The sequence below is a fragment of the Panthera onca genome, chromosome A2, assembly GCF_046562875.1.
Source record: "Panthera onca isolate mPanOnc1 chromosome A2, mPanOnc1 haplotype 2, whole genome shotgun sequence".
Lineage (NCBI taxonomy): Eukaryota > Metazoa > Chordata > Mammalia > Carnivora > Felidae > Panthera > Panthera onca.
In genome coordinates this window covers 154,664,835-154,680,872 of record NC_138340.1, presented here as the reverse complement: position 1 = coordinate 154,680,872, position 16,038 = coordinate 154,664,835, and the positions used below count along the sequence as shown (strand labels likewise).

The window sequence follows — 16,038 nt, the reverse complement described above, 5'->3', positions numbered from 1 at the left end:
GCCTCACATGTGCCCATGACATTCCAACAAACTCTGTTCTGCACCCCTAAACACTGGGCCTGCTCCTGCCTTCTGCCTCCTCACTCTAGGCCCCCTTGTGTCCCTCTGCTATCTTTTCTGTGACAGGGCCTGTTGAGGTCCTGAAGCCTCCAGGACCTTTCCCCACATCACTTCAGCCAGCCTGCTATTGCTTCCCCCCTACCCTGAGCTGATATGTTCCTCTCCATCAGTTTTTCAAGCCACTAACCATGCAACATTCTCTAACCTTGAATAAGTAAGCTTTGTTCCAAGCTAAATATTGAATTCTTTTAGATTTGGAAATTCTTTTTGAACTTTTTAAACTCCCATGTTCCCTAGAATAAAGTATATCAAGTAACCCTTAAATTGAGCTCATGGTAAACATCCCCTGAGTAGTAGTAAAGCTTCAAGAGGACAGTGGGTTTGGCACTTGGGTATCTGCTTTAAATCTTGTCACTGACCACTAAGGCTTTGGGTGCTTGGAGAGTTGTAGGAACAACCAGTTGTTTCTAGACTTTGATGCCCGGTTTATGAATGGGCTTGTGAGAATCCTCTAGTGCCTTGAGAGTTTTAGAAAGTATAAAGTACAGGCTAGTCCAGACCTACTGAAATACAGTTCAGGAGGGGCCTGGTAATCTGCATGTTTAGCAGGTAATGTGGCCCATCTGAAGCACAGCCAGGATGCAGACACATTCTGTGGCCCAGCCTCTTCTTCCAGTTAACAATATTAACCGCCCCCCCCCCCCCCCAAGTGGAAGCGAGTGCCAGGTTAATATTTGTAAATGGCCAGGGCAGAATACACTCCTTGAGGGGTTACTTGAGTAACAGCTACATCCTGTGCATGTTGAAATGTTACAGAGTAAACGTATAGAAAAGAAAATATGTACAAGATCGTGTTGAGAAAGTCATTCTGCATGGGATCCCAGGTACTTTTGATATTCTTAAGATTTTCTGTAATTTAAAATTTTCTTCAATATGCAGCCTACAGAAAAAATATTAAAAATGCTACATTGGAGGGACACCTGGGTGGCTCAGTCCGTTAGGCGTCTGATGTCGTGATTTCATGTTTTATGGGTTGGAGCCGTGCGTCGGGCTCTGCTGACCGCTCAGAGCCTGCAGCATGCTTTAAATTCTGTCTCCCTCTCTCTTCCCCTCCTCTCTCTGTCTCTCTCTGTCTCTCTGTCTCTCTGTCTCTCTCTCTCTCACACACACACACACGCACACACACACACACACACACATTAAAAGATAAAAATACTGCATTAGAGCGGTCCCTGGGTGGTTCAGTTGGTTAAGCATCCAACTTTGGCTCAGGTCATGATCTTAACGGTTCATGAGTTTGAGTCCCGCGTCAAGCCCTCTGCTGTCAACAGATCCTGCTTCAGATCCTCTCCTCTCTGCCCCTCACCCCCTCTCAAAATACATAATTTTTAAAATATGAAAAATTGAAGCAAGCTCTAATCTTGTCTTTGATGATATGAGTCCCCAGAGCCTCTTCTCCATCAGACAACAGGCAGGGAGCGTTGATGTGTGCTTGCTTCTTCATGCCCGCAATCTAACCCTTGTGCTGAGGTAGGACTCAGCCTAGTTGGCCTTGGGTCGCCCAAATGACCTTGCATATAAGCAAAGTGGAGTTTCCACGTCATCCCTGTTCAAGAGGAGGTGGACTCAGGCTGGAGCTGGCATAACTCAGGCCCTGCTCCTACATAATTCCCCTGTGGTTAGATAGGCCGAGCCTAACCCACCCAACCAGCCACCTTTCTCCACCCCTGCCCCCTCCCCCACTGCCTCCTTCCAGCCTCCAGCTTCTTGTACAGAGAAAGCTACATGACTTGACTTGGAAGGATATTGAAGTGTACATTAAAAAAAATTGTTCTTAATGTTTATTTTTGAGAGAGCATGAGCGGAGGAGGGACAGAGAGACAGGGAGACACAAACTGAAGCAGCTCCAGGCTCTGAGCTGTCAGCACAGAGCTTGACACGGGGTTCAAACCCACAAACTGCAAGATCATGACCTGAGCCATCCAGGTGCCCCTGAAATAAACATTTGAGAGTGTATCTTGGGATGAGCGTATCTGTGTGTGTGTGTGTGTGTGTGTGTGTGTGTGATTAAAATGTGACAGGTTAATATGATAGAGCCAAATCTGATACTGGTCATTATCTGGGAGGGAGTAGAGCCTAATGCTAAGAGTGGGCTCTGGAACCAGATTGTGTTTGAGTCATGGCTCTGCCACTTATAAGCTGTGTGAACTTAATCTCTCTCTGTTTCATACCCTCATTTTAAAATAAGAATTAGGGGCGCCTATTGGCTCAGTCAGGCGACCAACTTCGGCTCAGGTCGTGATCTCTTGTGAGTTTGGGCTCTGCGTCAGGCTTTCTACTGACAACTCAGAGCCTGGAGCCTGCTTCCAATTCTGTGTCTCCCTCTCTCTGTGCTCCTCCCTTGCTTGGGCTGTGTCTCAAAAATAAAAACTTGAAAAAAAAAAAAAAAGGAATAAATAATAGCACCCACTTCAAAAGAGAGTAGACAGGATTCACTGAGTCAGTACGGTACAGCGCTGCACACATAGTAATTGCTATATGTGTTTGCTATTAATGCTATTATAGTAATATTCCTCTTATAACTAATGGACCTTTTCAGTAACAGAATGGGGAAGAGAGTCAGGAGCCATCTATGAACAATGAAATATTAACTGAAAGATTTCTTCACATATGGAAATGTACTTAACATTGGCAGACAACATATGGAGACATTTGTAATCTTTTCATTCTTCCGAAATGTCCCTTTTAGGACCTGATTTCATATAACTCACTTATTACCAACTGTACGGTTAGGGAGACTTGAGAAAAATACCAGGATTCAGTGCCACACAGCCCTCTGTGACCACGGCTGTGCAGGGGAACCTGCCTGCACTGGCCTCACCGTGCCAGTTAGGACGCCGGGCCGCGCTCCAGAAAAGCCTGTGCGTCTCTTCAGAGCGGACCTTCGCACACCCACGTTCAGTGACGCTGCTCCACTCCCGTCACCCTTCCAAGTCCCTTTCAAGTGGACTGGGGGGTTCTGTTTGAAGCACTATAATTTCGACCGAAGCCCGGGCTGGCTAATTACAGGTCGCTGGTGTTCAGGTGGCTTTGTTCTCACATGTGCACCCTGTCGGTAGGAATATTTTCATTCCGTATAATCCCCAGAGCGCATAGCCCGAGAAGCAGATGAGGTCGTGAGAGTAGTGAGATTGACAGGCAGGGAAATGGGAAATTTGTGTGAGACTTCATGCTCCGCCTCTTTCGTCTTTGCTCACTCCCTCCCCTGATCTACTCAGTTTTCTTCACCTTTCTTAACAACCGTTTCTTGCCTCCTCGCAAAACCATGCAGTGGCTTGGTACAGATCTAGTCCTGAGATTCTGCTGTGCCTACCCCTTCACTTAGAACAATAAAACACAGATGAAACAGGTTAATCTGCGTGGATGCATTTATTCTCTCTGGCATTTAACTAGGTTTCCTTCATGTTTCCTAAAGTTGGGTGGTTTTTTTCAGCAACAAATATATATTGAAATGAATTAAAATGTGATTAATTCTCTATGATCTTCCTCCTAACCCTCCCCCCGCCCCCGCCACCAACCTCTGTAAAGTAGCAGTTCGAAAGTTTCAGCATGGGAATCAGCCAGCAAGCTTGGATGAATGTGGATTCCTGAACAGATTCTGATTCCAGAAGTCAGTCATGTGCCTCAGGAATCTGTAACAGGCATCCCCTGGCTCCTCTCCTATGTCTGGTTGGTGAACTACACTTTGAGAAGCATTGCTTTATTGTACTGTCCAATCGATGTATGGTGTGAGCCACTTACATAATTTAAGTTTTTCTAGTAGCCACATTTATTTTTTTCTTAATGTTTGTTTATTTTTGAGAGAGAGAGAAAGAGAGAATGTGAGCAGGGGAGGGGTAGAGAGAGGGGTGGGCAGAGGATCTGAAGCGGGCTCTGCGCTGACAGCATAGAGCTCTACGCAGGGCTCAAACTCATGAACTGCAAGATCATGACCTGAGCTGAAGTTGGACACTTAACTGACTGAGCCACCCAGGCACTCCTCTAGTAGCCATATTTAAAAAGTAAAAAAAAAAAAAAAAGGTGAAACATTAATAATATACTTATTTAACCTAGTATATCTAAAATATCATTTCAAAATATAATCATATAAAATTGTTATAAGATACTTTATACTCTCTTAGTACTAAGTCTTCAAAATCTGGTGTGTATTTCATACGTAGAGATCATCTCAAATTCAGATTAGCCACATCTCCAGTACCCAGTACCCGGATAGTGGCTATCTGTTCTTTGTTGGTCTCGGCCTGTGATTAGTGCCAAGGTGAGCCACCACAGACCTTTCCTTGTTCAGAGCCACGTGGTAGCTGGACCAGCCCTGTGGTTCTTAGGATTACAAGATCATTATGATTGCCTCAGCAACAACCATCAGGGGACTTCGAAAAAAGGATGTTTATTTCTCACAGGTGTTGGAGGGTCCGGGGCATGCACAGGGGCCACACAGTGAGGTCACTTTTGTCTTGAAATTCATCTATGAACCCATTTAATTGCAATTCAGAAGTGAGTTTTTATCCAGCAGGTAATGTGGTATTTTAGAAAGGAAACTGTAGGCATCTCCTGCATTCTAGGAGGGTGGTCAAAGCAATCTAACTAGGATAAAGTGAGATCCAATTCTGTCTCCGTCACATGGCACTTGACCATTCGGCAAAACAGTGTTTGTTGATGGTCTTTATGTCAAAGGCTTTACCCCGCCAAGCTAAAGACCTGAGATGTGAATGTCAGCAGCATTCTGGTTTATCACTGCAGGGTTTTTTCCATCCTCCGTTGCCAGAGCTGCTGTAAACTGCCCTGGAATGTTCTAAACATCCTCTCCCTCTCTTGATATGCCTCCTTTCTTCTTTCCTTCACTACCCTCTTCTTTGAGTGAGAAGCAGAATTCAGTAGAAAGCCGTTGAAGGGTTGGGGAGACAGAAAATGGAAGGCTGCAAAAGAGCAGACCGTGTCCTCCTACCCCTGTGCCTTAAGCCCTAGGCGGAATCCAAAGAAACAGTGGTGTCCTCTTCCTCAGAGTCCGCAGTTGTGGCCTCAGGTGTGAATCAAGGCAACGGTGCTCCCCATCCAGGGGGCGGGGTTAGGGCCAGAGGCAAGTCTGTGCTTTGGTCTGAGATGCTCTGGGCCGACAACAGGATATCCGGCCAACTTTGGTTTCTGACGTCAGGCGTCCGGTGGGTGCAGCTGGCCTCGAGGGCATATTCAGCACATGCAGGTCTTCTCCTTCGGCCCCTGGGCCATAAGAACCGGCCTGGAACCCGTGGCCAGGTTGTTCAGGGGGCTCTCACCAAGCAAGTGCAGGCTGTTGCGGGCAATCAGCTCCCTGGCCATCAGCACGAAGACCTCGTCTATGTTCTTAGACTCCTTAGCAGATGTCTCCAGAACAGCAAGGAGGCCGTGTTTCTCAGCCAGCGTGCAGGCATCTTCAAACAGGACATGCCGTTTTTCCCACATGTCACACTTGTTCCCTGGGGGTGAGAGAGATAAACAAATATTCCACTGAGGAACTGAATCTGTTTGTGTGTGTGTGGGCGCGCGCGCGTGTTTTAATGAACCTTAAGAGAAACATTTAGTTCGGCAATATGCACGCGTGCATACATTCATAGACAGCAATTGTGGGCAGATTTACTGAAAATGAAACCATCAATGTATGGAAAGAGCCACTGTCTTCATTCACTGTCAAGATCTTCAGGAGCTGTGAGAAAGGGGCTGGAGGGTTGTGTTTATTGGCAGGGACAGATGAAGGCTGTGTGCTCTAGGGAGGGACTGTCTTTCCTTCAAAGTCTAAACAAGGTAAAGACTGTGCCAGAGGGAGTCCTCAGCCTTCTCTCTTCTTCCTCCAAATCTTTTTTCCTTTTTTTTTTTTTAATATTTATTTATTTTTGAGACAGGGAGAGACAGCATGAACAGGGGAGGGTCAGAGAGACAGGGAGACACAGAATCTGAAACAGGCTTCAGGCTCTGAGCTGTCAACACAGAGCCTGACGCGGGGCTCAAACTCACGGACCATGAGATCATGACCTGAGCCGAAGTCGGATGCTTAACTGACTGAGCCACCCAGGCGCCCTCCTTTTTTTTAATGTTTATTTATTTTTGAGAGAGAGAGAGAGAGTTGGGGCGGAAGGGGGAACAGAGGATCTGAAGCTCACTCTGCACTGACAGCAGCAATCCCAATGCAGGGCTCAAACTCACAAACCATAAGATCGTGAGCCGAGCCGAAGTCAGACACTTAACCCACTGAGTCACCCAGGTGCTCCAAATCTTGGTTCTCTTTCCACTCTCTTTTCCAGACCACAAAGTGTTGGGTGCTGTTGGATGGTCCTGGTCTAGCTGAGGAGATTGTGAATTAGGATTTGCTGGATTGAAGGTGTGGAATGAATAATGCGGGATTTAGCTGTAACTTACAACAAGATGCAGACTGATGCAGAACTGTGCAGTTCATGAGTTTTGACAAACGTATATGCTCTGTAACCACCCTTCCTCTCAGGATGTAGAACATTCCCTATTACCCCAGAGAGTTCAGCGAGGGGTTTTGCAAGCATGGCCCGGGACTGCTCATAGAAGGAAGAGTGACCCATCTCTTTGGCTTCTCTACTTCAACCCCTATATTCATCCAGTCATTGGACTTTGATTTCTCTGAGGCAGGAATCACAAGGTAAAATTGTCTTCCTAAAGGATTTGTTCTACCAGACACAAGGATTTCTTACAAAGCTACCGTAATTAAGACAGGCTAGATTAATGTTTTTCAACCTGTTTTTTTCCCATAAAGGAGCCTTTTTAGACCCTTTCTTCTCGTAATTACCCCTCCCCACCATGAAAGCCTTTACACCTTTAATTTTTTTTTTAATGTTTATTCATTTTTGAGAGAGAGAGAGAGAGAGAGAGAGACTGAGAGCACAAGCGGGGAAGGGCAGAGAGAGAGGGAGACACAGAATCTGAAGCAGGCACCAGGCTCTGAGCTGTCAGCACAGAGCCGGACGCGGGACTGGAACTCACGAACCGTGAGATCATGACCTGGGTCAAAGTCAGGCCCTTAAGCTACCCGGGAGCCCCTAAAACTTTTAATTTTGAAACAATTATAGGCTCACAGATTGGTTTGTTTTTAATTTTTTTAATGTTTATTTATTTTTGAGAGAGAGCCAGGATGTGAGCAAGGGAGGGTCAGAGAGAGAGGGAGACACAGTATCTGAAGCAGGCTCGAGGCTCTGAGCTGTCAGTACAGAGAGTGATGGGGGGGCCTGAACTCATGAACTGCTAGATCATGACCTGAGCCAAAGCCTGAGGCTTAAGTGACTGAGCCACTCAGGTGCCCCTGGTGTGTTTGTTTCTTTCTTTCTTTTTTAATGTTTACTTATTTTGAGAGAGAGAATGCAGGGGAGGGGCAGAGAGAGAGGGAGACAGAGAATCCCAAGCAGGCTCCATGCTGTGAGCCCGGGGCCCAAGTTGGGGCTCAATCTCACAAACGGTGAGATCGCGATGTAAGCGTAGAGCTCCAGAGTCTGACGTTAACTGACTGAGCCACCCACGTGCACTTAGACTTGCAGGCTGTTGAAGGAGGTCCTTCAGGGAGGTCCAGCGTACCTTTCACCCAGTTTCCCCATGGGTAACCTCTTGCGTAACTGTAGCACAAGCTCAAAACCAGGAAGTTAACATTGGTGCAACCCACAGAGCTTACTCAGATTTCACCAGTTATATGGTACCCTCCTTTGTGCACGTGCATGTATAATTACAGGCAATTTCACCACATATATCCACCACCGCAGCCAAGATAACAGAGTGGTTCCATCACACAAAGTGCTCCTTCATGCCACCACTTTATAACCTCCCATCACAGCTAACCCCCAACCCCTGGTAACCACTGATCTGTTTCCCATCTCCACAATTTTGTTATTTCAGGACTATTATATAGACGACATCATACAGGATATCACCTTTATTTTTAAAACAAAATTTTTTTTTTGATGTTTTTATTTATTTATTTATTTATTTATTTATTTTTGATGTTTTTATTTATTTTTGAGACAGAGAGAGACAGAGCATGAGCAGGGGAGGGGCAGAGAGAGAGGGAGACACAGAATCTGAAACAGGCTCCAGGCTCTGACTTGTTGGCACAGAGCCTGATGCGGGGCTTGAACTCACGAGCTGTGAGATCATGACCTGAGCTGAAGTCGGACGCCCAACCGACTGAGCCACCCAGGTGCCCCAGGATATCACCTTTAGAGATTGCCTTTTTTTCACTCAGCATAATTCCCTTGAGTTCCATCCAAGGATGTATTGGTAATTTATCCCTTTTACTGCAGAGTGACAGTTCACGGTATAAATGGACCAGAGTTTAACCATCCACCCATTTGAAGAAATGGAGCAGATTCTAGTTTTTGGTTAATTATGAATAGAGCTGTTACGAACATTTGTATATAGATCCCATGAAAATTTAGTACCACAGATACATGGTATATCTAGCCCTTTGGAGGGCCACAAGCCACTGTAATGTCTAAGGCACTTTGCCCCACAAGAGCATGCATGAAATAGATCAATAGAGTGGAATAAAAAGCTCAAAAACAAGGGTGCACTGATATATGCACCCTTTACAGAAAGATGGTATCAGAGCAGTGGGAAAGGCTGCCTTTTTTAGTAAATAGCACTGGGGCAATTGGATCTGTACATGAAAAATTACAAATTTGTGGTCCATACCAACAAATAGATCAACATCAGTTCTGATGTTGGTTAGATCTAATGATGTTACATTAGATCTAAATGTAAAAGCCACAATAAGTTGAAAGAGAAAGAGAAGAAGGAAGAAAGGAAGGAAGGCAGACAGACAACTTATTTCAAAAGACAGAATATCTTGATGACTTTGATTACGGGATTTCCTAAATAGGATAAAAGGAAACAATCATTAAGGAAAAGATTGATGGATTGAAATATATTGAAATTAAGAATGTCTAGGGGCACCTGGGTGGCCTAGTCAGTTAAGGGTCTGACTCTTGATCTCAGCTCACCTCTTTTTTTTTTTTTTTAACATTTACTCATTTTAGAGAGAGAGAGAGACAGACATAGAACATGATTGGAGGAGGGGCAGAGAGAGAGGGAGATAAGAGAATCCGAAGCAGGCTTCAGGTTCTGAGCTTTCGGCACAGCAGGGCTTGAACCCATGAACCGTAAGATCATGACCCGAGCCGAAGTTGGACACTTAACCAACTGAGTCACCCAAGTACCTGCTAGTGAGGTTTAAGGTCAGGGCACAGCTCTGCTTCTAGAAGAAAGATACGAGAGTCCCTTGGTGGCTCTCACCAAGGGATGTTGTAGGAGTGGCCATTCCTAAGCTGGGAGTCTGGTCTGCCCCTTGTATCCCTGTTAATTCTGATGGAGGTTTGTTGCTAGGATTTGTTAGGATCTTAGCAGCTGTAAGGAGTTATTCCTGGGTGCAGTCAGTCACGTGCATCTGAGTGGCTTCCTTGGGGATCTGGAGCCATCTGCTATTATGAACCTCAGACTATAGAGTATTTTCTGTGTGGTCTACACACGTTCGCATCAAATCGGTATGAAGGGTATGGCTTCTCTAGAAGCCGGGGCCCCATCCCAGGTCTCCAGAATGAGACACTCTAGGGTGGGGGCCTTGGAATCTGTATTATTAGCAAATTCACATCCCATCCCGCCAACCTCATTCACCCCATTCTCGGGTGAATCTGATGGGAATTTCCAGGCCAAACACTCTGAGGTCCTTCCACCGCCGGCAGTCTTATGATTTCATGTGCCATTCCCATCAGAAACACCCAAAAAGCTGAGCATCAGGAGAGGGGGCCAGGAACGAAAGGCTAAATGCTTTGAAAACAGCATACCAATCAGCATAATGACCAAGTTCGCCGCGCCATATTTTTCTATCTCGTGGATCCAGTGAGGAACAGACTCAAAGGTGGAGCGTCGGGTGAGGTCGTAGGCGATGATGGCCGCGTGGGCGCTGCGGTAGTAGCTTTGCGTGATGGTCCGGAAGCGCTCCTGGCCTGCTGTGTCCCACACTTGCATCTGGAGAAGGGCAGAGAAGGGGGTCCACATCAGGAGTTCTCATGCTTTATGGGAACTTGTTCACCTGAGCTGTCTGAACAAGGGAGTTTTCTGGGTCTCACTTCGAGATATTCAAATTCGGTAGGTCTGGGGCCTAGGAATCAGTGTTTCCGTTCACTCCCAGAACATTTTGGATGCGCTTTCGGGTTTGGCAGTCACCATCTACGGGACGCTCAGTCGGAGAGGTGGATCCAATATTTTGGGTTTCGTGTCCTTGACCTTTTTACGTCCGTTCTCCCTTCCTCTAGATTTTGGAGTTTATCTTTTGAAACTGCTCGGTGATATCATTCAAGGTGATGGCACTGGCTGAACTGGTCTGATTTTATTTATTTTTTAAAAAGTTTATTTTAAGAGAGAGTGAGCAGGGGAGAGGCAGAGAGAGAAGAAGAGAGAGAATCCCAAGGAGGCTCTGTGCTCTCAAACTCATGAACCTGAGCCGAAATCAAGAGCTGGACACTTAACTGAGCCATCCAGGCACACCAGACTGTTCTGATTTTAAAGGACCACACAGCTGTTGACATTTAAGACTATCCTTATAATAATACCTTTGCAATTATCATCCCAAGCAGGAGCACCCATTGGGTACACCCTCCCAGTGTCTGGGTGTACCTGTTTGTTCACTCACACTATTTAGAAAATATATTATTTAATTAATTTTTTTTTTTTCATTAAGTAAGCTCTATACCCAATGTGGGGCTTGAACTCATGACCCTGAGATCAAGCGTCACATGCTTTACTGACTGAGCCAGCCAGGCACCCCTATAAATTGTTTTTTTTTTTTTAACGTTTATTTATCCTTGAGACAGAGAGAGACAGAGCATGAACAGGGGAGGGGCAGAGAGAGAGGGAGACACAGAATCTGAAACAGGCTCCAGGCTCTGAGCAGTCAGCACAGAGCCTGACGCGGGGCTCGAACTCACGGACCACGAGATCGTGACCTGAGCCGAAGTCGGACGCTTAACCAACTGAGCCACCCAGACGCCCCTAAAATGTTTTTTTTTAAAGAAAGTTTGCAAACATACCCCAAACTAGAGAGAATAAAACAAAGAACCTTCATATAGCCATCATCCACACTCAGTAATTATCAAGATCTCACCATTCTTGCTCCATCTAGCTCCTTCTGTTGATTTCTTTGTGGTATTCTTTTAATGTGAATCCCAGACTTCATGTCATTTCATTTGTGTCAAAAGTGGACATTTTCGGGGTGCCTGGGTGGTTCAGTTGGTTAAGCGTCTGACTCTTGATTTCAGCTCAGGTCACGATGTCACGTTTCATGAGTTCGGGCCCTGCGTAGGGCTCTGTGCTAACAGCATGGAACCTGCTTGGGATTCTCTGTCTCCCTCTCCCTCTACCCCTCCCTCCCCCCTCATTTTCTCTCCCTTTCTTTCTCTCTCTCTCTCTCTCTCTCTGTCACACACTCACACTCTCTCTCTCACACACACACACACACACACACACACACACACACACACAAATAATTAAACATTTTAAAAAGTGGACACTTTCTTATGCGAGCACAATGCCACAATCGCTGCAGGTCAACTTTTCAATAACCCTTTGGTATTATCTGATACCTGACCACATTACAATTTTCCCGATTGTCTCCAAAATGTCTTTTTACTGTTTTTGTTTAATCAAGATCCCAAACAAGATCATGCTTTACATTGTCACCAACACTCTCTGATCTTTTCTAATCAAATGGGCAAAAGGTAGTATCTCACTGTTATTCTAATTTTCACTTTTTAAATTATGAGTAAGGAATTTCCAAGCTAGTTATTATTATTTATTTTTAATTTTTAATTTTTTTTAATTAATTAATTTATTTTTTTAACGTTTATTTTTGAGACAGAGAGAGACACAGCATGAACGGGGGAGGGGCAGAGAGAGAGGGAGACACAGAATCAGAAGCAAGCTCCAGGCTCTGAGCCATCAGCCCAGAGCCCGACGCAGGGCTCGAACTCGCGGACTACGAGATCGTGACCTGAGCCGAAGTCGGACGCTTAACCGACTGAGCCACCCAGGCGCCCCCAAGCTAGTTATTATTGAATTTATGAAATGGCATTTGTGTCCAGTCTGTGGATTGCCTACTTTTTATATTTAGTTGTCGGTCTTTTTCTTAGATATTTATTGGGACTCTGTTTTCACATGCAGGACATTAGCCCTTTGTCAGTCCCGTATTTGCAAATATTTCTTTCCAGTTTGTTATGCATCTCTTGTTTACGGTATTTTTGTGGATGTAGAAATTTGGCCTTTATTTTTACTATTTAAAAAAAAATGTTTTGGGGCGCCTGGGTGGCTCAGTCGGTTAAGCGGCCGACTTCAGCCCAGGTCATGATCTCGCAGTCCGTGAGTTCGAGCCCCGCGTCGGGTTCTGTGCTGACAGCTCAGAGCCTGGAGCCTGTTTCAGATTCTGTGTCTCCCTCTCTCTGACCCACCCCCGTTCATGCTTTGTCTCTCTCTGTCTCAAAAATAAATAAACGTTAAAAAAAAAAAATTAAAAAAAAAAGAGTCTGTTTCTAAAAAAAAAAAAATGTTTTATTTTAGAGAGAGAGTGTGGGGAGGGGCAAAAGGAGAGAGAGAGAGAATCTTAAACTGACTCCACACTCAGCAATTTGACCTTTATATCATTACATAGAGATGTATAAATTTGTCCTTTGGATATTTCTGATTAAGCAGTCTTTTCCTTCATGAGTTCTGGGTTCTTGTCTTAAAGGGTTGATTTCCAGGGCGCTTGGGTGGCTCAGTCGTTTGAGGGTCAGAGTCTTGGGTTCGGCTCACGTCATGATCCCAGGGTCATGGGATCGAGCCCTGCATTGGGCTCTATGCTCAGTGTGGAGCCTGCTTATGATTATCTCTCTTTCCCTCTGCCCCTCTCCTCTGCTCATACGTGCTCTCTCTCTCTAAGGAAAAAAAAGGTTGATTTCCCCATTCCACAATAATAAATATTCCGATGTGGTTTTTTTCTGGTACTCTTACGATTTCATGTTTTATATTTAAGTCTTTCATTCCTCAGGCATGTGTTTCAGTGTTAGGAACTCTAGCTAAAAGAGGTGGCGGCAACCCCATGCCCTTCTGACCTTCACTTTCTTGCCATCGATCTCAAGGGAGCGCACAGTGAAATCCACCCCAATCGTGTTCTGCTGCGTCTCCGTGTAGACCCCAGATTTGAAATGCTGCACCACACACGTCTTCCCCACATTGGAATCCCCAATGAGGATAATCTTGAACAAATAGTCAAAATTCTCATCTGCTGCCCTGGACAAGCTGGAGAATTGCATGGCTGTTGCCACCTAGAACGGACCTAGGAAGAAAAGTAGGAATTCAGTCTCTCTTTAGTGAGCTAGGCACTGTTCTGTCAGGAGCCGGGGACTCGGGATGCAGGACGGGACAAGAGAAAGGGAGGTTCTTGCTTTCGTGGCACTAGCATTCTTGTGGGAGAAGGACATTAATTGTTGGTCAGGTACAAGGGAGCTATCCCCACAAGCCCACACCTGCCCTCGGTGGGTTGACATTACTTTAGAATGTAGAGATTTAACTGCCATTGTCTGTTGGGCCCAGCACATAAGCGACACTCTCAGCTGACAGGATTGACTGAAACCTTAGTCACTGAGGCGAAGTGCCTCACACTCCATCAAGTGCCCAGAGCAGGAGGATGGCAGAGGAGATGCCTACGGGAGTGCTCTACCTGCCACTCATCAGCTGGAGGACATGCCTAGATGTCATCCTATCTCCACTTTGCATGGGGAGCAAAACTCCCAGCTATGGAAGACTCAACGTCCAGGCAACCAGCAACAAGGGCAGACAAGATCTGACAGGAAGTCAGTTTGGGGAAGAGTGACATGGCCTTTTCTTCTGGTTTCCTTGACCAGGAAATTAAGACTTTGAGACTATTTCAAAATGAGAAGTATGCAGGGCACCTGGCTGGCGCAGTTGGTAGAGCCTGCAACTCTTGATCTCAGGGTCGTGAGTTCAAGCCCTGTGTTGGAGTAAGAGATTATTTAATAAATAAACTTAAAAAAAAAAAAAAAAACAACCCAAATGAAAACTATGGTTTTCAAGTGTTTAGAGCATATTTTACCATAGACTGGAAAAAATAAAGTTTCTAATGACAGTGGCTCCCTAAGTAATTGATTATGGCAGAACTATCTGGAGGAGATAATTAAAAATATATATTCCTGGAGCCCATCCCAGATCTGCTAAATATAGTTAAACGCCTGCACACATGTGTGCGCACGCACGCGCACACACACACACACACACACACACACAGGCAAACACTCCCCAGGTGATTCTGATGACCGTCTGGTTTGGGAAGTGCTGATCAACACAATCCCTCCCCTGAAACTTGATTCCCACTTCAGCATTTCTGCTTCAGTATCCACCTCTGCTTTAATATCTTTGATCCCCAGGAACGCACTGCTTCCTGAAAAAGCCCATTTGGCATGCCCAGCTCTAACTTACATGGGGTTGAATTCTATCTCTCTGGAGTTTCCATCTGTTGACCCTCGTGCCGTGCCCGGACTTGGCAGATTCCTATTCCACATGACAGCCCGTCAGATATTTGAAGCAGCAAGCACATCCCCTCAAGGCAAATATCCCTGGGCCTTTCAACTGTGCTTCACATGGTGCTGTGTTGGGTCTCCTCCTCCTCCAACGTGTTGTAAAAATACACGAAACCTGATATCATTTGGCGATTAGATTTGACTGGCTTCAGACTGTTCCTGCCTTATAGCACCCTTCTCCATTTCTTCCCGTTTTACTTTCGGGTTTTCTCGAAAGTCCGAAAAGGACAAGTCTGTATCATCACAGAAACTGAAAAGCACACAGATTCATCACCTGCCTGTGAAAACCCTGAGCTTTAAATGGATGAAGAAGGATCCCATACCTCTCTTGGACACCTCTGAAGTCGCCTATGGCTGAATGATCCAGCAGACAAAAGCCACGATGAAACCACTTTCTTTGTTCCTTCTGGCTTTTCAAATGAGGCCGTTCTACTTCCGGTGTCCTATCCCTGTCACTTGAGCTGGAATCTTGCTTCCGCGGCCCCCTTGCCCAAGTGAGTCCTCAGGGTTTCCACAGAAGCCCTCTTCACCTAAGCCTGCGGCGCGGCAAGGAGGAATGAGCGGTGCCCCCCGCCCCCGCGGGTGCCCTTCATCCCGCATCCTGTAACCCTCGCCTTCCTGGTCCACCTGTTGCTTACCTGGCTCGCTCTCTCACCTCTGCTAGCGGGTAACGTTCACTTCTCCTCCGAGCTTTCCTTTTCGGTCCTCCTGCCTCGCTGGCCTGGTGGGAGCTGTGGTTCCGTCCCCAGGTGTCCGCTTTGGCGACCGGAGAAAGTGAAAGGAGAGCGCGGACCCTCCCACCGCACCTGAGCGCGGCCGCTCGCGCGCGCCGTTGGGTACAAAGCGCAAAGGCAAAGGCGAGGCGCCGGCCAGCACACCCCGCGCCAAGTCAGCCTTCCCGGCCAACCCCCGTCACCCAGTCACCTAGCAAAGCCAAACGGGAAGGACGAGCCGGTTCACTCAGCCACTACCTGTTCAGCCGCCCGACCTTCTTTCCACTCCCCTTCTCTTTTGCAGCCCTCGCCCCCCACTTTCCCTTGGGTCCCTGGTTTTGCCGGGGGGCGGGGGCGGCCGGGGGAGAGAACGGCAATGTCAAGGAGAATACAGACCTGGATCTTGAGTCATTTGATTGTTTTGTGGACTTGAATAACTTTCTGAGGAGCAATTGAGAGAAAGAAGGTGGTCCAAAAAGATTAAAAAACCAAAACAACTTTGAATTTGCACGGGAAGAAAGAGCTGAAACAAACAAACATTTGTTTCCTCTCTCTCAAAAAACCCACCACAGAACAAAGGTTAATTTCTAGGTCTG

The 16,038-nt window shown here is 46.2% G+C and overlaps 1 protein-coding gene across 5 annotated transcripts; it reads right to left on the bottom strand.

The window, feature by feature from the left end:
• Window positions 1-3,413: 3,413 nt before the first annotated feature.
• RAB19 (RAB19, member RAS oncogene family) lies at window positions 3,414-15,676 on the bottom strand. 5 transcript variants are annotated; one of them, XM_078438664.2, is made up of 6 exons: window positions 15,368-15,676; window positions 14,629-14,844; window positions 14,085-14,143; window positions 13,245-13,468; window positions 9,945-10,128; window positions 3,414-5,573 (listed from the first exon to the last, which is right to left on the bottom strand). In XM_078438664.2, exons 4-6 carry the CDS (start codon window positions 13,443-13,445, stop codon window positions 5,308-5,310), a joined length of 651 nt encoding a protein of 216 aa, XP_078294790.2. In that variant the 5' UTR covers window positions 13,446-13,468; window positions 14,085-14,143; window positions 14,629-14,844; window positions 15,368-15,676; the 3' UTR covers window positions 3,414-5,307. The 5 variants fall into 5 exon arrangements, with proteins under 5 accessions (XP_078294790.2, XP_060489253.2, XP_078294804.2 ...); XM_060633270.3 differs by lacking the exon at window positions 14,085-14,143; XM_078438678.2 differs by lacking the exons at window positions 14,085-14,143; window positions 15,368-15,676 and adding an exon at window positions 15,053-15,349.
• Window positions 15,677-16,038: the final 362 nt, after the last annotated feature.

What these genes read in the sequence shown, in the direction of transcription:
- RAB19 (XM_078438664.2), bottom strand. Translation starts at nt 13,445, where the DNA reads ATGCAATTCTCCAGCTTGTCCAGGGCAGCAGATGAGAATTTTGACTAT. An exon ending in TCGATGGCAAGAAAGTGAAG is followed by an intron (nt 10,129 to 13,244) that starts GTCAGAAGGGCA and finishes GCCCTTCTCCAG; the next exon opens with ATGCAAGTGTGGGACACAGC. An exon ending in CTTGGTCATTATGCTGATTG is followed by an intron (nt 5,574 to 9,944) that starts GTATGCTGTTTT and finishes TCTCACCCCCAG; the next exon opens with GGAACAAGTGTGACATGTGG.